Source organism: Oncorhynchus nerka, linkage group LG24 (genome assembly GCF_034236695.1).
Source record: "Oncorhynchus nerka isolate Pitt River linkage group LG24, Oner_Uvic_2.0, whole genome shotgun sequence".
NCBI lineage: Eukaryota > Metazoa > Chordata > Actinopteri > Salmoniformes > Salmonidae > Oncorhynchus > Oncorhynchus nerka.
The window spans coordinates 64501605-64523688 of NC_088419.1; the positions used below are offsets into that span (position 1 = coordinate 64501605).

Sequence of the window (22084 nt, forward strand, 5' to 3'; positions counted from 1 at the left end):
TTATTTATATCAGGTAGCTAAATTAGTAGCTAGCTAACTAGAAGGTTAACGTTACCTAACAAAATAACGTCGTTAGCTAGTAACAAGCTTACTTAGCTAACTAGCAAAGTGATGTTTACAAACGATGTTGTGTCGGTCTAGGTGATTGATGCAGCAGTCCAGACTCATTCATAACCAAATGTGCAGCAACCTGCTATGCACTCTCATGCACTTGAATATAGGTACTATAGGAGGTAGGTAGCACTACTATTTACACACCAGCGTCGACGTCTCTCATGTTATCCTCCATCTTCCTTTCCATTTTTGCACAACACACCAGCGCACAACGCTGGCTGAGTGTTGCCACGGCAACGCAGTCTAGGGATAAGGACAGGTGGGAGGGAGTTGGGTGGTTTCCACTAGCTTCCACAGTCAGATTCCTCAGCCACAAAGTCAAAATTGGTTACAAGCCTACAACAACTATTTGCTTTGTGGTCTGCATTTAAGGTTAGGATTAGGCATAAGGGTTAGTAGCGTGGTTAGAGTTAGGTTTACAATTTAATTTTAAGAAGATAAATTATAGAAATGCGCGGAGTTTATAACTTTGCGACGACCCATTGGGTTTGCCCTTTTTTTTTAAATATATTTTGATTTTACCAGGCAAGTCAGTTAAGAACAAATTCTTATTTTCAATGACGGCCTAGGAACAGTGGGTTAACTGCCTGTTCAGCTCGGGGGGTTTGAACTAGTCCAACTCTCTAACCACTAGGCTACCCTGCCGCCCCTAAGCAAGTCAAAAGCAGGTGCAAGCCTCAAGAAGAGCATTACATTTTAAGATAAATTAAAGAAATCTCTTTCAAAATGTAGAACTCTATTTTATTTACCCAACGCATGTATACACATGGTGTCAACTAAAAAGACCTGAACATATTATCCATTTATAAGAATGATGTCGAGTAGTAGTTTACTGTGGAAGGGTAGGAACCATAATTTGGGTCAGTATTTCCCCTGGGACTCTAAATACTAATGAAACATGTAAAACGATATAAACTCACCCCGGACCTGTTCTCAGATGAGAATTGTTTAATAAATTTTATTTTTATTATTACTCATTATTACTTTTTATTACTCATGATACAAAAATCAACTTACATTGCTACATCAAAAATGTCTAACAAAACAAAACACAGGTATTAACAAGAAAATACTCAAACATACAAAAAAAAAATATATATATTTTTTTTAATTAACCATTTTAGTGCAATTGTATTCACTCTGAAAAAAATCTTATGATAATGATTCAGGGAAATAGTATTCTTGTTGTTATTCACTGGGGTTAATGTTTTAATTAGATTTGTAATTTTGGTATCGAATTTTGGAATTTTTGTTTGTGTATGAAGTATTTGGCAACAAGAATGAAAAACATTACAATCATGTCAGTGGTCTTGTTACCACTGCAATAGTAACATATTCTATCTTTCATGTCAAAAACATAGGCAGTGTTCATAATGGTAAATAAGTATTTTGCAAGGTTTTCCCAAAATTCTGACACAAATTTAATTACATTTTCTGACACAAATTTAAAGTGAGACAGATTCTCACCTTCTTTTTCACAGAAAACGCAGATATCATCAATAGCCACACATTTGGATATCATAGAATTACATAGATATATCTTATGTAAAATTTTGAAGTGCACTTCCTTAACTTTGTTTGGTATACAGTATTTGTAAGGCCTTAACCATGCATTTTTCCAGACAATGTCAGGAATAAGCATGTTCCAGAAAAACTTTCCTCTCGGTGTAAGTTGGTTTTGTGAATGAAGAATTTGTCTTATATATTTATTACAACAAGATCTCTCAAATAAGCCCACGCCTTCCAATCTGAGTTCTGGATACACTTTGTGATCATTACCAAAGCTAAGATGAGTTTTCATTAGTGTAGTTAGACCACTGGGAACAGCATTGATCACAGAAATAAATGCTCTGAAAGGTATTGGAAACTCTTTCAATGTTATAAATTGTTCATATGTGAACATTTTACCCTTGTTGTCGAAAATATCAAGAACAAAGTCAATATTCCTCTCATTCCAGCTGGGGTAGAACAATTTCTTTTTCCTTATAGTTGAGTCTGAATTATTCCACAAAAGAGCTTTATGTGGGGAAAAACTGTGCAGGAAACATATTTTCCAGGCCATTAAAGCTTTTTGGTGAAACCTAGCCAATTTAGTAGGTAATCTTTCAGGAATATAATTACATTTCAGTAAAAATTGAAGACCTCCCAATTTATTAAACACATAATTTGTTATGAAATACCATATTGAATCAGTATTGATCAAACGTTTTTTCAACCAGTTTATCTTGAAAGTGTTATTTATGTCAACAAAATCCAACACTTCTAGACCGCCTTCAGCTTTTTTGTTAGAAAGGACAGATTTTTTAGTTTGTGAGACATATTTTTCCAGATGAAGTTAAGACAGGTCTTATTGATCTCTTTACATACATACATAACGATACTGAGGGGTACACAAAACGAGACAGTCCCTCTGCCTTGGACAGAAGTACTCTCCCAAGTATAGAAAGATTTCTTTATAGCCAATTATTAAATATATGTTTAGTTCTCTTAATTTTAGGAGAGAAATTCAAATGTTGTCTGACTAAGTGTTTTTTTTGACAGATGTATTCCTAAATATTTAACACAGTCCTTTACAGGCATATTTTCTATTGCTTTATCATCAGAGTCAAATAAACATAAGATTTCATATTTAGAAACATTCAGAATTAATCCTGATGCAATAGAAAATGCAGTTATAGCATTAAGGGCATGGGCAACCTGGTCTTTGTCTCTTAAGAAAAGAGTAGTATCATCAGCCAGTTGGGAAATTTTGATTTCTTTGTTAAAAATGGTTAAGCCATACAAATTGATTTATTTATTCAGAATATCTAGAGATAGAAGTTCCACAACCAAAATGAATAGAAATGGCAAAATTGGGCATCCCTGTCATATACTTCTGTTGATACTGATACAGATGAGAACTTTTGTCCTGTAGGTCATGAGCTATGTCGTTGCACTACTAGTCTGTTGGTGTGAGCGCAACCATGCTGTTTTTGAGTTGTATAGTCAAATGTTTTCTGAGAAGGTATGTTTGTTTGAAATTGGTTGTTTATTTCGATGTGTTTGGGTCCATTTTTTAATCTCTGGTAGTGGAAGTAGCCTTATTTTGGAAATGGAGAGAACATGGTAGGCTACAGAGCCTGAACATGTAGCATGATTTTCGATCGTGATTTTAGAAATGCAATGTCTCGCTGTTGCCAATGGCCCTAAATTATCTACGGATTGATAAAATATGTCCTATGCAGAAATCGCTCCATTTCCTGGTTGCAAACATTTCTAATAGTTTGCCTAATTTCAGATTGTGATATGTAAGTATAGTGTAAAGTATCATTGTACCATCTAACCCGCAGTGAAATATATTTTCCTTAAACACATTTTTTTTCTTCATTTTCAGCTGATTGAAGCTGGTGTACAAAAGTAAAAGAAGCAAAAACAAAACTTAAGCATGGAAACCATAGAAATAGTGCACATAGAACAGATCTACTGCTTCTTAAACTTGCTTTCATTGAGTGACAGACTTATAACTCACATTTATGTCACCCAAAAAGTTACATATTGCAGCTTTAAAGCATGAGGATTTCTATCCCATTCATGCTAACTACCTTTAGCGCCTATTGACGATAGTAGGACTATCTTCTGGTTGGGAGAGTTTCGTTAAGAGGCCTGACACTTGCTATAAACGTTAACATGCATCGCTTGCTGTACAGTTTTGGAAACAAGCAACTTGTATTTTATATCAGCAAGAAATACATTTATTTAAAAAAATATATATATATATGTGTATATATACACACGGTCAGCTGCAACTGTGTTGAAACTAGTTAAAACAGTGTAAGTGTATATTTTGCATTTGTGAAATTAAAGTATAGTGCATTATTTTTCTAGAACCGTACCGCAATTGAGTTGAATGTTTAGATGGAGTATTTAGCTGTTTTGGCTGCCAGAGCCAATTTGCCTCGAGATGATGTACATTTCTTGGACTATATGGTTACGTTAGGCTCATTTAGTCCATTATTGGGCTAGAGGCTTTCTAGATAATTGGAGCATATGTCATTAAGCCAATTGCTTTCCATTATTACCGCCACACCTGATTAGCTGGATCAAATGAATGGCCATATGACTCCAGAGCAAGAGGCATATAGACTTTCTGTTGCTTATTTTCAAGTTATAAGCTTTGTGTAACAGAAACAAATAAATAAGGCTGGGAGGAGGGCAATGATTGTTGTCCCTGTGATCATATTTGATAGCTACAGGCAGCTAAACAACTAGGGCGGCATTATTATTTCTTAAATTATAAAAAACAGTGCTGTGCAATATTTCCAGAAAATTGAATAGCTGTCCTTCATGGCATGTCATCCCTTAACTCTAACCAATTAATGGGCTCCATGGTGCTGGATTTATTTTGGGACTGATGTTCAATGAAATTACTGTGAGACGAGAAACAAAAGTATTTGTACAGTCATTGATATTCCATGCCTATTTTTGATATGGGTTGTTAGTGATCATGTTTTGAGGAGACCATTCCACACTGCTCATAGCAGAACAGGAAAACAGGAAACCCTCAGGGAAAGGGTTTTGATACTACACAATATATATTTTCAAATGCTCCTTTCAATGCTACTATTTTAAAATATTTGTATTTATAGCATGACTGAAATGATTTTAAAAAACAACTTCTCTTAGTGATTGCTTCTAGTCTGTCTTTTCCTGTGGAACACCATGTATTTTCATATACAGTGTTGGTACAGGGAAACCCTTTTTAGTTTGACCATGTAGGGACTTCCAACATATAAAGCACCATCAACGAAAAGGGAAGTCATGCAAAATCAAAAGACAGGACATGGGGGACTGGAAAGAACAGGCGGCATAAGAGACCATCACTATGGCGACAGCAATCAAGAGACTTGGGACTGAGCAGGTCAGAGAAGAGGGCTTGAAAGGCAGCTGACAGAGAAATCAACCCTCAGACTGGATGATTCAAGTGACAGCTCATCCCAGAGTACAGGTGGCCTGGCTGTCCCCAGAGAGGCTGTTTTGAGAAGCCAGTTGTACACGGTAACAGCCTTTGTGAGGTAAATGTAAGAATAAGGCCATGATAGAAAAAAAACACCTAGTAGTTGTATTATTGACTAGTGCTGTATGGTCTCAGCTGTTCTCTAGGTATGTACGATTTCAGCCATATTTTTACTCTCTCGCCTTCTAACTAACTTTTACATATCCATACAAGTATACACATCATCACACATTCAAATGCACAACATTAACAGCATTAGGAGAGAATTGCAGACTGTCTCTCTTCTCTGCTTGCAGTGACTCTGTCCTCTCCTGGCTGTGGTCCATACCAGCAGATGGTCTGGTGTCAATGGGCTGCTATTAACTGGCCACAGTCCTCTCCTGGGGCCTGGCAAAAAAAAAGTACATACAGTGAGTGCACTGGAGACAGACAAGCCATGCTGCTTGTGGAGGTACTGACACTTTTTCACTATTTTAAGATGAAGTCAAACCAAACTGATGAACGGTATCATCACACAGTTTATTATATTCAGTAGAAATACATCTACAGGAAATTATATTATGTTTCTCTGTAGTAACACTGGAATTACTGTCATGATTGGGTTGTATAAACATGCTTTTACATAGTAATTGTAGTATCCCAAGCCTTAAATGACATACAGTGCAAACCCAAAGAATCTGACTCAAGAGAGACGGTACAGGTGACTGTATCACAAATAACATGTCTCACACCAATGTTCATGTTTTATGTGGCTATTTTTTACTTGTCATGCTGAAAAGGAATACACTGAATACACAATAGTATATTTATGGTGGTGTTCCATCATCCTGCTATTAAGTGGTCCTATTGAGATGAGGACTTGGCAGAGAAGGAGAAGGAATGGGCCTGATCCCTGTGTCTCATGTCTTATACACATACAGGAAACCGAGAGAACAGGCAGATGTGGTGGCGTCGCTGTTGTTAGAACAGTCTTCCCACCTTGTGGTAGCAAAGTGAACTGTAGCTGCCTGCATGAGAGCGTGAGCAAGCGAGTTGGGGGGAGAGCGACACAGAGAGATGGAATGAGAGAGAGAGGGAGAGAAAGGGCGAGAGAGAGGGAGTTTAAACTAAGAGCTATGTTTTGGGACAAACTAATCTGCTAGAGAGCAGTGTGAGGATCGGAGCGCATTGTGTGAGCGAGTGTGCGGTGGACAGATAAGGGAACAAGCCCGCCAGCCCGACTGCTTGTTTTAATGTGCTGACTGGGGAGATTAAAAAAAATATTGACTCTTCAGTCGTGTGCCGAGACCCTGGGCACAAGCGCCACATACACCAGAGGTGTACCAAAAAAGGGGGAAAAGTGGACAAAAATCTGACATTAAACAGATATTATAGAGGATTTTTTCCCCCTGTTTTTTAATTAATTTATTTTTTATTTGTTTTTTCCTGGGACTGACTCCCATTTCCAGTAGAAAGAGGGAGACAATAACTGAAGGAGAGCCCTTAGAAAATAAGAAAAGGACGAAAAAAGCATTGTCTACAAGATGTTCGAAATCAGCCGAACTCTCAACGCTGCTTTGTTGAGCAATGAGGTAAAGAAATTGTCTTTGTTTCTTCTCACCTCCCCAGTGTATGTGCTGCCTACCATTCTGTGTTGTGTATTATAGTGTGTGTGCATTTCTGTGCTCATGGTTTAAGTGTAAAGACGAAGGGTTGATTAATGCTTAGCCTATTATCCAAGCTTGATGCTTGGCAGTAGAAAAGGATCACTACGCTTCTCACTCATTCTTGCTTGCAGTAACAAATGGGATGCTAGGCGGCTGGCTGTTTTATTTCCCCTAATTTACCCAAAGCAAGGTAGCTATCTATGCTAAGCTTGCTTGAGGAATCGTCCATCTTGGGCTCAAAATGTGTGTACGTACATATGTGTATGAGCGTATGATTGTGTGCTTGTGTGTGGGTGTGTGTGCATATACACACAAGCTTGTGTGTGAGTGCATAGTGTACTGTGATTGCCCTCCTCTTCCCCCCTCTCTCTTCTTTCGTCTCCTCACTCCCGCTATCCTTTGCCATTCTGTTTCTGTCCTTCCTACCTTCCGTTTCTGTTCTTCCTTTCTCTCCCTCTCCCCCTCTCTCTATCTGTGTGTGAGCGTGCACTCTGTGAGCAGCATCTCAAGATGATGGTGCGGTACCCCCAGCTCTCGGGACTAGCCACTGCTGACGGCTCCGTCCCTGAGAGGCTCTCGCCGCTATTTCCCAGGGATCTCCCATCCACCCAGATGGGGTCCAGGTCAATTTTGGTAAGAGGATAGACAGAAATATCTCACTCTTAAAACACTAACAGGAGACAAAAGACAAAGTGAGAGAGAGCAGTAGAGAATAGATCAATTTAGGAAGATGACTATCCCCAGGAATTGTATTAGCAGCTATTTACATGCTTGTGTGTGCTCAAAAATATCCGCCTACTTTGCCTTATTTAACCCTCTGTCAATCAGTCCGTTATCTTGGGAGTAAGAGCGGCAGAGTGAATTTTCAGTGTGTATGAATTCAGTGTAGCAGCCTCCCTGTGTGCGTAGTTTGCCAATGCCAGCATCTTTATGTGAATTTTGTATGTGTGTAAGCTTATCCGTTATGTGCATGGACATAGTTACTGCAATATTTATAAACAATTGATTTAAAAACATTTTTTACATCTGAAACAGATCAAATTAGAATATGGAAATGAGTATGTAATATGGCGTCAGGTAATAGTTTTTCATTGAAAAGTGTGGGGTTGGGTACATTACTACATTCACCATGTTGACACTCGTAACTGCCAGATGTGATCTGCGGCAACTTAGAAACACAGGGTTACTGCAAGAACAATGAAACCTTGCTACAATTATGAAATACTGTAAAATATGAATGTTATCTTTAATACCTGATGCTCTGTATGGACAGAATAGTATGGATATAGTGTAGTTCAATTGTTTTACTTTTTCTAACATTTGTTTAGACAGGGTACTGATCTGATTTCTTTATGTAATGAAGATGGTGGCTTTTAGTGGCAACTAAATCAACCTGAAGTTAAACCATAACGCTATATTAACAGTTCAATTATGTGCGTAATGAGAAGAGGAGGCAGCAATGTACCTACATTAAGTCTGGTCTTTGAGATCATTTATTCCAGTCTTCCTCGTTATTGTTAGAACGTGAGTCTACAGTATGTGCTGTTTATAATGTAGTGTAGTTCAAGGGGAAGAGAGGCATGAGAAAACCCTCACTGGGAAACGTTGAGAGAAAATCCCTTACTTGGTGCATTACATCTACATGAAACTGTGGGTGTCTAATCTGTGACGGGCTCTCATTCGGCATCCCTTCAAACAGGCTCAGCTTCCCACCCTAGAGCTTTCCTGAATTTAGCAGAAATCGTTGTAATGCTGACAGCATTGAGGTCTGCTGTTGACTGTACGCGAATGCAGAGGAAATGTTTGGTCATCCATAAAGACTTAATGTTCTTATTCACCTGGCAGAACCGTCTTATTCACTCACAGACTATTTTCGCATACACAGTCATGCTATCTAGCTACCTGTAAAGAATCCCAGTAGTTATACTACTGAGGAAATATAAACTTAAATTGCATATGACAAGTAGATTGATGCTGTGATTTCTCTTTCACATATAACAATAGTACCACACAGTGCCTTAATTTCTGCTGAAATGAAAATTGAATAGTAGATTGTAATAATAGATAGTGAGGTTATGGCAAGTTATTAAATCACCTCTTACAAGCCTTTTAATTGCAACGTGTGAAATTATTTTTGCATTTGGGTTAGCTAAAGAACTTGATGTGGATGTTTGTATTCATTTTCATTATATCTGACTGAGTAGGCAGACAGTTCTAAAGCTATGATCAGAGTAAACGCAGACCCTGTTTCTATGTGATCCCGAAAATGCACAAATACGATGCTACTTCCTGTTAAAATAAATGTGAATACATGAGTTGTATGTAAATCAGAATATATGAGGCGTGTCTGGGATTCTGATTACCCTGGTTAAAACTGACCATCGTTACAATGATTAATGGTACATTCATTAAGCACAGCTAGATCATTTGCATACATTAGATAAATGTGCTGGAAGATTGTTGAGGCTTTGCTCTTGGAGAGCTGGATTGTTGTATTCTTTTGGTGGATGCAAGGCATAATATTATGATACTAGAGACCAAAATGTTTAGTTCTAGATGTCTGAGCTGTCTTACGGTGTGAGCTGTGTAATACCACTGTATGGATATGCTTCAGTAAGAAATCAAAACTGAAGGATTGACAAAATTAAATCAAACGCAATAATAAAAGGATGTTATTATAGTGGTATGATACTGAACACCTTCAAATATATTTCAAGGGAATCCAGTATAGCAAAGTAATAAAGCAAAATACATACCTTGCTAAATGGCTACAGTCTAGAACAATGTCCCTGTAGTCCAGGCAGCCATTTGTCAGGCTCTAGGTGAGCTAGAGAACATTGTGTTTAAAAGGATGTCTAACATGTTCTAAAACTCTACTGAGTTTTCTATCAGAACCAATGGATCCAGCCAACATAGACTGGGAGGAGAACACGCCATTCAGGATATCAGCCATATTGATTGCTATGAATGGTCTAACAAAAATCCAAGAACGTCAGCATGGATAGTAGTCAGAGGCAGATAAGGGTGAGGAATAAATTAAGATTTCTTAACTGTCTGTTTTGAATGCCGTTTATTTGTGAGCCCCTGATTGCTGTCGTCATGCAGCTGTTGTTTTTCATAACACAGTGCTTTCTTTGGTAACTCCATTCTTCAGTAAAAAAAAAAGGTTAGATTTACCTTAACTCATTTAAGGCATCGTCACGACAAACAGAAGCAAGGCGAGTAGAGGGAATTGTACAGCAGTTGGCAAAGTCATATTGGCACCCCATAGATTGTAAGGGTCATCTCTATTTCACAACAATGATTAGCTCTTTCCATCTGCCGCTTCCATCACTTCGTCCTTCCCTGATTGCAGTGTTTCTCTGGTTAATTTACCCCAGGAAATTAGTTCATTTAAGCTCCACAAGCCTGCCTTTGCTGTTACAGGTGCAATATACAGAGATGCATGTATCATCTCTGAGAGAGGCAGTGCACTGTGCCAAGTAGGTAGAATCACCCACCTAACTGCGACACAAAATCATATCTCAGATAAAAAGGCCATAGATTGATATCGATTAACTTACAGGAGCATCATTTTAGGATTTACTATCGGTGAATAATGAAATTAAGAAATAACCAGGATTTGTTTAATGGTGGATTTGGACCAATATTGAGTGAACTGAACGAAGATCTCAATTGGTAACATGTCAATACCAACATGATTCATTGAACCATATGGGTTCACCGGATATAGATTTTTTTTTTAAACAGCAGTATGAGTAAGAAAGAGCCAAGACACACAATCACTCAGTGTGTGGTTGTCTGAAAATAAAGGAACACTTCCTTTTTCAGCAGAGGTACCAGAACCTTGCTCAATCATATGTGGCTAGGTTAATGCGATTTGGCAGAGCTCTCTTCAGTTTTAGGAAGAAAAGTGCTATTTCTCCTGCAGGTCAATCAGCGGTCATCTGCATACAGCTGCAGAACTACAGCCCATCTCAAACTGCGGCACAGCTGTTAACTACATATAGGCTGTGGAACATTTTATCATAGATTATTGCAGTGTGGGTCCACAATTTTTATTGTTATTATTTGTTTGTTTATTTCACCTTTATTTAAAGGTGAAATAAAGTAGGTCAATTGAGAACAAGTTCTCTTTTACAACTGCGACCTGGCCAAGATAAAGCAAAGCAGTGCGACAAAAACAACAGTTACACATGGGATAAACAAACGTATAGTCAATAGCACAATAGAAAACTCTGTATACAGTGTGTGCAAATGAAGTAAGAAGGTAAGGCAATAAATAGGCCAATAAGGGCAAAGTAATTACAATTGAGACATTTACACTGGAGTGATATATGTGCAGATGAGGATGTGCAAGTAGAAATACTGGTGTGAAAAAGAGCAGAAAAACAAAAGCATATATGGGGATGAGGTAGGTAGTTGGTTGGATAGGCTATTTACAGAAGGGCTGTGTACAGCTGCAGTGATCGGTAAGCTGCTCTGACAGCTGACGCTTAAAGTTAGTGAGGGAGATATAAGTCTCCAACTTCAGTGATTTTTGCAATTCGTTCCAGTCATTGGCAGCAGAGAACTGGAAGGAAAGGCAGCCAAAGTAGGTGTTGGCTTTGGGGATGACCAGTGAAACATACCTGCTGGAGCACGAGCTACGGGTGGGTGCTGTTATGGTGACCAGTGAGCTGAGATAAGGCGGGGCTTTACCTAGCAAAGACTTAGAGATGACATGGAGCCAGTGGGTTTGGCGACGAATATGTAGCGAGGACCAGCCAACGAGAGCATACAGGTCACAGTGGTGGGTAGTATATGGAGGCTATTTTGTAAATGACATCTCCGAAGTCAAGGATCGGTAGGATAGTCAGTTTTACGAGGGTATGTTTGGCAGCATGAGTGAAGGAGGCTTTGTTGCGAAATAGGAAGCAAATTCTAGATTTAACTTTGGACTGGAGATGCTTAATGTAAGTCTGGAATGAGAGTTTACAGTCTAGCCAGACACCTAGGTATTTATAGTTGTCCACATATTCTAAGAACCGAACAATAAGGCTGTTAGAGAATATGCTGAGCTACTTGAATAGTTACATGCTTACTACATGCTAATTACGCCCATAAAGAAACTAACTGTTGGGTCAGGTGGCCTGTGTGGTATAGGGTATGCTTTGTCAGCTTCTTGTAAAGAACCCAGTAACTGTCCAATGAATGCCAATCACACTGATCGTGTCAAGTCAATGCCATCATAATTGATTTCTGAGCCGGCTGTGGTAGCTACTGTACTGTGTTCCTGCGTGGCAGGCAGGGCCGGGAGGGCAGGCTGGCAGTGCCACACTGAGAGGGGGCCAGTGCTGCAAGGGGGGCCTGGTGAGCAGCAGCTGAGCCAGTGTCCCGCTGGGAGCCGTCACCGCTGAGTGGAGCAGGTGTCTCCAGCCAGGCAAAAAGCTTCTCTAAGCCAGAGGGGGGGCAGGGCCGACCACAGCACTGTTTGCCCCGCAGAGGACAGGTGGCCCACTCTCTCTCTCTACTCCTTCACAGTGCCTCCTCCAGGGGCTGTCTTTTAATACCCAGCCACCCTATTGTGTAACTTGTCCTCCGAGTACATTTAAGTGTGATCACATTAGCATGTTTTGCTAGCAATGTCACTGTCCATGGTGCTGAAGGTCCAGATAGATATACAGGGGGAGGTGGTTGTCATCCATAACACTTAGCAGAAGGGTCAGGGTTCTGAATACAGGTAGCCTGACCTGGAAGTAAGTCTGTGATTTCACCCGTAGAGAGGCGTTTGAAGACTAGAGAAACACAGAATACAATTATGATGATAGTTTGAAAACCATGACTTTGAGAACAGAACTTGTAGTTTGACTGTTATGTCAGAGCGCTTAAAACTTACAATAGTTTGAAACCACAAACTTTAATAGCAAACATTTCTGCTTTTTCCTCTTACAACCCCCAAGAGCAGTTATATTGTGTTGATTAAACCGACATTTCATTTTAGAGCCACTTTTATTTACCAGTATGCTTACTGTGGCCATTGTTTCATATCTAATCACAGTTATTTCACGGCTGTTAACAGAGTAATTAGAAAAGGAACAACGTTGAAAAGTTTGTAGAGAAAAAATTGAATTGTGTTGTCTTTATTGCCTGAGAGCGAGGTTTACTCTCGTCTGTGTACACACAGTAATGAATGTTACTGTTAATTAGAGTGGAACGGTGAAAGGGTATTGGGAAAAACAGACACAGCTTTATGCCAATCTCAGTCAACTGTTTCCGTACACTCAGTTCCAGCAGCATAAACATGGGCCACACCACCAACCATAACAAAGGAGGCATTACCCAGCTTGAGCCCTTACTGACCAGTGTAGTTTACTATTGTAATCTCTCTTAGCTGACTGGGCTCAAAATCCCAAAACACAACACAAGAAGTGGGGTGGAATGGGGACACCCACGACCTGCGGATTCCATCTTTAATAAAAATAACAATGACGCTCTAGTCAAGATTATCTCCTCACAAAAGACACATTCTACCTTTTCAAGACATACAATTGAAGTGTCTATATTAGAAGAAAAAAAGCCTTTTAATTTGATTCAAAATTGCATTGCACATTATGATGCATAAGAACTTAAAACAAAAAAATGTCAGTCAAATGGATGCACCTGCTATTCAAGAGCAAATCAGTATCGGGCCTCCATCTTAAGAGTAGAGATTCAAAAATGCTTCACCGTTGGTGAAGTGATAAATGTAGCCAACACCTGAGCAATAGGCTGTGGCTGAATCTTGACATAGGTTTTTAGCACATCCCTTTTATTGATTTACTAATTGTTTGGGAGCTAGAGAGTGACTGCTGTGGTCATGAATAAATGATATGTGCCTGACGTGTACATTACTGAGGAAGACCTGCGAGGCCAGGCATTACTTCCGTAGACACATAGCGGTTCTCTTCACAGCCCTGGGAAAGCATCATCCCTACTAGTTTTCCAATCCATTAATAATTCATCCTTTCTAACAGCAGCATTCAGGTTTAAATGTGTTACCATGGAGTCTTCCTAGAACATCAGTGACAAGACTCTAAAATAACCCAATTTAAAGCAGGAGAAAAGCGTATTTATGTATGGTAATTATTCCTTAAGGTATTCTTCTCTGCTGCGCTCTCCATTCTCCATTTCTTTACTCTCCTTATCTCGTTCTCTATCCTCCTGAGAAAGAGCGTGCACGCGTGTGTGGGATGGGTGGGGGGCTTGTTTTTTCAGAGCAGTGTTTCCCAACTCCAGTCCTCGAGGCAGGTTGATGTTTATTGTCATGAGTCTTGCCCTGGAGGCAGAACGGAGTGGTTTCCGCTGGATGGGCCAGCTACAAAATAAAAAATGTATGAAAACAAAAATGTGTTTTTTGATCATAATTGAAGGTTAGGCATAAGGGTTAGCAGTGTGGTTAGGGTTGGGTTTAACATCAGATTTTATGACTTTGTGGCTATGCCAGCTAGAGCTGCCTCCAGTACATGAGTAATCTCAATAAATGGCAACCTGCGACCTCAAGTGTTCCCCCAACACCACACACTTTTGTTGTAGCCACAGAAAAACACACCTGATTCAGAGGGCTGTATTCATTCCTTTCATAGCTAGTGTAGAAACACAACAATTTATTAATGCATTGCATTTTATCAAACATAGGTCTACGCCTTTCTAAACAAGGGGTTTTCTTGTTTAATAAAACACAGATACTACAACACACAAGGTGAAGCTATTCGACAAGGATATATGCTGTTAAACTAAAATACTGCAGAGTTAGGCTAGCATTGTGCACTCGCTTTCCTACTAGCATCATAAGGAGGAGCAGTAAACCATGAAGTGACATTTAGAAAGATGAAATGTGCAGCGTGGGCATGTTAGAAGGGCTCCAGTGCTCTGAGGCAGGCAGGCAGCACAGCGAAGGGCTGGGGCCAGGCAGGAGAATGATTCCCCGCTCTGAGGGGAGGTGCTGATTAAAGCCCCAGCCAGATGGACCGCAGTGGTCTCCCTCAGAGCGTGGAGGTACCCCGACTGGGATCAAACACAGAGCAGGCCGCCCCACAGCCAACCACTACACCACCATGACAGCACCCGCCACACACAATGGCAACACAGACGCCAATAACGATGAGGGGCAACACTGGTAATGACAAGGGGAGAAGGCAACGTGTCGTTGCAGTTGAATATCATTTGTCAAGCGGCAACACCTCTGTAATCCAAATGGACTGTAATCCAAGGTCTCCTGCTGTGATTGCACCACCTGAGCCAGAATACATGTCAACCATGCAAACCCCCCTGTGCAATTTTACAGCCCTCTCATTTCAGTTTTAGGTTATAGGGGCCTAAGTCCTTGCTCCCAAACCATTTTTTGGAAGTATATACTTGAGATGTAGGCTACCTTGCTGTGGTTCAGTATTTATAAAACAAAGTTCCTTTGGCGTGGCCACTGCTTTTTGTAATAACTACCACCGCTATTGAATTGTAATAACTGTCTTACTACCTGCATTTTGTGACGTGGCCATATCTCCATATACAGTATGTGGTTTTCTCCCATCACATTCTGTTCCACAGACATAAATATCTTAGGCAGGTAGACAAGCCATGTCACTTCTTAAGTCCAAAAGCTACTGCTACCCTGAACAAAAATATAAACACAACATGTAAAGTGTTGGTCTCATGTTTCATGAGCTGAAATAAAATATCCCAGACATTTTCAATCTGCACAAAAAAACGTATTTCTCTCACATTTTGTGTACATTTGTTAACATCCCTGTTAGTGAGCATTTCTCCTTTGCCAAGATAATCCATCCACCTGACAGGTGTGGCATATCAAGAAGCTGATTAAACAGTATGATCATTACACAGGTGCACCTTGTCCTGGGGACAATAAAAGGCCACTCTAAAATGTGCAGTTTTGTCACACAACACAATGCCACAGATGTCTCAAGTGTGCAATTGGCATGCTGACTGCAGGAATGTCCACCAGAGCTGTTTCCAAATAATTGAATGGTCATTTATCTACCATAAACCACCTCCAATGTTATTTTTTTTCATTTGACAGTACGTCCAACCGGCCTCACATCCACAGACTACGTGTATGGCGTTGTGTGGATGAGCGGTTTGCTATGTTCAACGTTGTGAACATAGTGCCCCATGATGGCGGTGGGGTTATGGTTTGGGCAGGCATAAACTACGGACAACAAACACAATTGCATTTTAATCGATGGCAATTTGAATGCACAAAAATACAATGAGAATGAATGTCTTGTTGAGGAGTTTCTCTTACGTGGTGATATGAGTATGAGTTTAAATGGACGTGGTTCATGTCCAATGACATGGAAAGATAGGTATTTACCGGAGAAAAGTTTCTCATGCAGTTTTAGGAGCTGAGTAAGGATTTGGCGGAATGCTTGTCTGTCGTCTTAAACATCAAAGATAACAGAAGCCAGTCCTGACGGCTAAATGCAGATTTGTAATTGATGCCTGATTTCTCGGAGTAAGCAATGCTGAGTTTGTCACACTGTATCGAGACAAAAGGTCTGACCCCAATTAGTTGATTTGTTACGGGTGCAGACTGGACTTAAGCCAGGTAAGTGATGATAATCAATCTGAGTTGCACGGCCAGGTGCAGCCAAAACTTGGATACAGGAAGTAAATGGATTCTTCAAGGGAAATGAAAAAGAGCTACGTAAGCTCCTGTATACTGAGGAGAAGAGAAACCTGGGTGTTTATTAAAAATAATCAGCTAATTTATGAGGAACGTACTGTGCTGGGATTTTTCCATGACAGGCCTAGTTCCATGGAAAGTGCATGAGGAACAGAATGTTTTTGAGGTCTATCTTCCTATGCCAAAACAGGCATAAATGGGCTAGAAAAGCAGGCAGGGGAGGACACTTTCAATCCGGTTAGTATCCCTCGTAGGAAATGTCACAGCACGGGCTGGAAGAGGCGAGGCCTCCTGTTAGCAAAGCTGAGGATCTAACTACAGGCCCAGTGTGACATGCTAATTAATCAAGGACTGTTGACCTTTCACTGACCTGGTTTTCTGGTGGTCATTCAAACAGCATTGTGAAAGTCACCATTTCAATACAGATCAGTTTTTTATTCTTTAAAATCAAAGGGAATTTCGGATTTATTCTTAAAAAAAATAAATGAGTGATATTTTAAAACATGGATGTGTCCATGGATGAATGTAACAAATTCTGAAATCTATATTGTTTATTCAAAGTACATGTATGGCATTAAGCACAGAGGGTTAGTTACATGTATGGCATTAAGCACAGAGGGTTAGTTACATGTATGACATTAAGCACAGAGGGTTAGTTACATGTATGGCATTAAGCACAGAGGGTTAGTTACATGTATGACATTAAGCACAGAGGGTTAGTTACATGTATGGCATTAAGCACAGAGGGTTAGTTACATGTATGGCATTAAGCACAGAGGGTTAGTGTATGTATGGCATTAAGCACAGAGGGTTAGTTACATGTATGGCATTAAGCGCAGAGGGTTAGTATATGTATGGTATTAAGCACAGAGGGTTAGTATATGTATGGCATTAAGCACAGAGGGTTAGTACATGTATGGCATTAAGCGCAGAGGGTTAGTATATGTATGGTATTAAGCACAGAGGGTTAGTATATGTATGGCATTAAGCACAGAGGGTTAGTTACATGTATGGCATTAAGCGCAGAGGGTTAGTATATGTATGGCATTAAGCACAGAGGGTTAGTTACATGTATGGCATTAAGCACAGAGGGTTAGTATATGTATGGCATTAAGCACAGAGGGTTAGTTACATGTATGGCATTAAGCGCAGAGGGTTAGTATATGTATGGTATTAAGCACAGAGGGTTAGTATATGTATGGCATTAAGCACAGAGGGTTAGTACATGTATGGCATTAAGCGCAGAGGGTTAGTATATGTATGGTATTAAGCACAGAGGGTTAGTTACATGTATGGCATTAAGCACAGAGGGTTAGTTACATGTATGGCATTAAGCACAGAGGGTTAGTTACATGTATGGCATTAAGCACAGAGGGTTAGTTACATGTATGGCATTGAGCACAGAGGGTTAGTATATGTATGGCATTAAGCGCAGAGGGTTAGTTACATGTATGGCATTAAGCGCAGAGGGTTAGTATATGTATGGCATTAAGCACAGAGGGTTAGTTACATGTATGGCATTAAGCACAGAGGGTTAGTTACATGTATGACATTAAGCACAGAGGGTTAGTTACATGTATGAGCATGACATATTGAAACTTCTTACAATGTTAACAGTTCTTGACACATTTCAGGTGACACCTACACTTTGCTACCTTTTAAATAAACCTGTAATTATTCAGAGTGAAACATGAGTCAAACACACTGGATCTAACAGTTGATTGCTTTGACTTAAATGAAGTTGACACTATAAGACTGTCTGCTGCATGCCTAAACTGATTTCATGCTAACTACATACAGAAGAGATATCTTACAATGTTGCTATTCTAACTGCAAAAATCAAGTGTACAGTATGTGAGAGAGAGCGGGCGTGTGTGCGTGCGTGCGTAGTCAGCAGTAAAAATTATAAAAATCATTGGTTGAAACTCAAGTCAGCATTGAGGACCGATCCCTATTTGCATCAGCAGAAAAAAATATTCGCTGGATGTTAATCCGTGGAGGGGTTTTGAGTGGGAGGGGTTTAGGGTGAGTAGGGAGGACAGGAGAGAGCAGGCGGAGTTCATGACAATTAGCCAGATGCTGGTCTCAAAATTAGCAGGCTTTCAGCAGAGGCAGGAGCCATTCTGGTGGGGCACTATAATTAGGGCTACAGCAATCGGTGTGTCAGGTCGAAGGTACTTTGGGAACAAAGGGTGCACCGTTGGGTTAGGGCCAGTAAAGCTTTCCACTTAAAAAAAATGGAAGCATAAACAAAAAAACTAAAACATTCCAGAATAGTCTAAATACACAGTACAGTACATAAGGCTTAAGCTGAATTCACATTTATTTTTATGCAACATCTTACAAAATCCCAAAAACTAAATTAGACAAATTTGATAGATTGTACCTTCCTTATATCTGTCACACAAACACGCACACACATACAGGGCTGTGATGATTATGTAATTTTGAGTAACAATGAATTGTCAAGCAAATAGTCACGGTTATTGTCATACATTTTATTTTTGTTTGAAAATGTTTTGAGTTCGTAATGTATCATAATGGATATTTGAAAATGAGCTTTGACACACCTAATGAATACAACACAGCTTGGGTGACACCCGTCTCAAAAGCCAAAGGTTTTGACCCCTTGGAACTTTTGGAAATAAAGCTTCTCCTCCTGACCGTGCCATTCTGCTCCTATAATTACCAACTTTATCCCCTTCATGGAAAAATGAAAAACTGCTATTGGGTAAATGATATCCACTTGAAAATAAAGTATAATTATTGTTATAGCGGTTATTTTCCTTAGTTCACGGTTATTGTTAATCATTGTCGGTTACATGATTATACGATTATTGTGCCAGCCCTACACACATACACAGTGTATATAAAGAGCCAAAGCCCAAGGGAGGTAAACCTTCCTGTCCAGCAACTCCAGTGACTAGATCTGAAATCTCCCAGCATGGGTGGCATCCTATTTAGAATCTCTCAAACAGCTCACTCCATCTGTCTCCAGGCAGCCAACCTCCCCCATCTGACAACACTGGAGAGAGCAAAATGTAGCACTGCTTTAAGACCCCATTCACTCTCATCCATCACATTCTACAGTATAAAACAACGTAAGAAAATAATATGGTGAAACAAAGCAATTACAATAGAGGATATTTTGGATATTTGAAAGATTTTGAGTTATTGAGGATGCCGGTGCGTAGATAAGAATCGTCTTCCTGGAGCGCCTTTACTGCGTACCTATTATTTCAATAGTTACAGTTCTCTGTAATCCAAAATAAAAAGGATTGTTTTCCATCTGTGTTATGTTCGGATATTTACAGCCAAGAATTAAAAGGTGGCAATAAAAGCATGGTGCCAGAGAGAATATTAAAGTCAGTGAGGCAGAGAATTACTTCCCAGCTTGCACAGAATGCAATGGATTCTGAAAGGTCAAGTCGGAAGAATAAAAGCGATAGAGAACCTAGTCTAGTATTAATTGCAGGTTTCTAGACTGAGAAGCATTGCACCAGAAAACTCCCGAAACAAATAGGCAGTTGGTATGTGATATTGTCCCTGGCAGTAAGGGATAGCGGAAGATACCACACATAAATTAAAATAACTCCAGAAAACACATCCATTCGGGAAACACCCGAGTCCTGTTGATTTCTAATTGAGGGTGGCAAGGCTTTAGCCGTAGCTTTAATTAATGCTCATTAGTATTTCAAGCACATTGTTGTGCATGGCTTTAGTACTCAGTGAGGTGGAGGGGCCAGAGGTGCAGTGGGGAGATTGGAGAGCTTCAAAGCTCTTCCTAGCAGTTTCTCACTGTGGGGAAATTCTGTGCCCTGTGAAAGTTGACCGACGTTATTGGTCTCTTCTCATTGTCACTATGCATGTAAATACTGTATATGGATATTATACAGTGTACTACTACGGTACATGTACAAAAATACATACATTGTCTGCCTTACATATTGAGAATTGAACATTTGAGTCATTCCAAGCCCACGTCCACACCAAAAAACTCCTGAAAATGTTTTGGGCGTATTATGGATTAGGCTAACAGTGCTGCAGCGTTTTGTTGGCTGTCAAGAGCTCTGTGTGATTTGCCATCAGCGCTCGTTCAGCTGGAGATTGGTGAACTCAGCCAGAGGTTAATGGACTTACTCAAGTTAGTCTGTCTGCCATGAGAGCCACCTCCTCCTAATTGAATAAAAGAGGACTAGCTAGATGTGTCTGGTGTCTGGAATAAAACAATGTACTGTAATGACGCAGTGTTGAACAATGGATAAAATAGCCCTACTGCTGCCTAACACACAGGCAAATGCTGTAACAAAACAACAACACAGCAAAGTGTAATATACTGTGCCATGTCATCTAAATGAATTAGAGTATGCAGGTGCTTGCTCTCCTTGTTGCTGAGTCTGGGGCCAGCTAGGGTAAATCTGATATTTTATGGCCTCTCTGGTCACTGCAGCTCTCATACCAAAAGCTATTCTAATCAAATCAGACTATCCCCAAGAGGATGTGGCTGCTAGATTAAGGCAGATGAGGTATAGAACATACTGTATACAATATGCATTGTTATTGCATCTAAAATACTGTATAAAATATGCATTGTTATTTTATCATTGTAAAATCTAGTTATGAATTATTGTGTGGCCTACATCAAATCATAGCTGTGTGTTGGAGGCCACACTGAATACATTTATGGAGGCATTCTCATAATGCAAAGGTGGCATTACTGAAGTTTATGTTTGAGATGTGCCATGTACTGTAGTTAACTTGTGCAGGGTAGGATTGACAGGACTGCAGTAATACAGGGATGTCAAATGTTCAGGCTGCTGCACAGACACTATGGAGGCTCTAGTCTAGAGAGGCATTACATTGTGTTTGAGAAAAAATGTTAACTCTCAAATATGTCATTGTTGCAATAGTTTGTGAGTCGGCAACATATAATCATGCTAAATAATTTTATACTGCGCTAATTTTCCTAATGTGGACAGTTTGTGTTACTACCTCACACTGGCCCAAAGGCCGGCAGATGGTGATGTTGAGTGGTTTCATCTTACCGTCCAAAGGGAATGCATGCAGCTGGCTGTACACTCATATCCCCCACGGACCGGTTCATACATAAAACATTCTCCATTCAGGCTGCAAAGGCTTCGTTTTCCTCCTGAACTAGATTTAATGGCGACAAGGCAGGGAAAATATGAATACATTCTTTATGAAACACCACGCTAGAGTGACTAATGAGGGAGAGGCTATACGGACACACCCGGTGCCCAAATTGCTGATGTATGTCACACAGCGAGAGTAGAGTGGAGAAGAAGGGATGTGGTTTAGTCAGTCATTTGTCCTGATGAGCCCTTCCCAGCTAGCTAGTTAATAGATGTGGCTAGAAACTTCAGTGAGAATTAGACACTTGTCTGTCGAAGTTGGGACTTTCTGTCTCAAACGTTTGCCCCTTATTTCTATTTATTTCAGCGTGATATCGATAACAGTGATTCATCAAAAAAAGTGTATAAACACGGAACAAAAATATAAACGCGACAATTTAAAAGATTTGACTGAATTACAGTTCACATAAGGAAATGAGTCAATTGAAATAGATTGATTATGCCCTAATCTATGAATTTCACATGACTGGACAGGGGTGCAGCCATGTGAGGGCATAGACCCACCCACTGGGGAGCT

At 39.9% G+C, this 22084-nt stretch overlaps 2 protein-coding genes across 4 annotated transcripts in view; one reads left to right on the plus strand and one right to left on the minus strand.

Annotated features, from left to right (window-relative positions):
• LOC115108423 (cytosolic carboxypeptidase 6-like) overlaps window positions 1-337 on the minus strand; it is a 425052-nt gene extending 424715 nt beyond the window's left edge. Inside the window, exon 1 of the mRNA XM_029632715.2 lies at window positions 259-337. Coding sequence (XP_029488575.1) covers window positions 259-301 — 43 coding nt within the window. The 5' untranslated portion in view covers window positions 302-337. The remainder of the gene's footprint in view (window positions 1-258) is intronic.
• Window positions 338-6213: 5876 nt separating this feature from the next.
• Window positions 6214-22084, plus strand: part of LOC115108425 (ELAV-like protein 4) — a 68370-nt gene continuing 52499 nt past the window's right edge. Inside the window, exon 1 of one of the 3 annotated variants that reach the window (XM_065009053.1) lies at window positions 6214-6678. In XM_065009053.1, coding sequence (XP_064865125.1) covers window positions 6631-6678 — 48 coding nt within the window. In that variant the 5' untranslated portion in view covers window positions 6214-6630. Of the gene's footprint in view, window positions 6679-6916; window positions 7387-22084 lie in introns of those variants that run through there. The other 2 variants (XM_029632722.2, XM_065009052.1) reach the window with 2 other exon arrangements.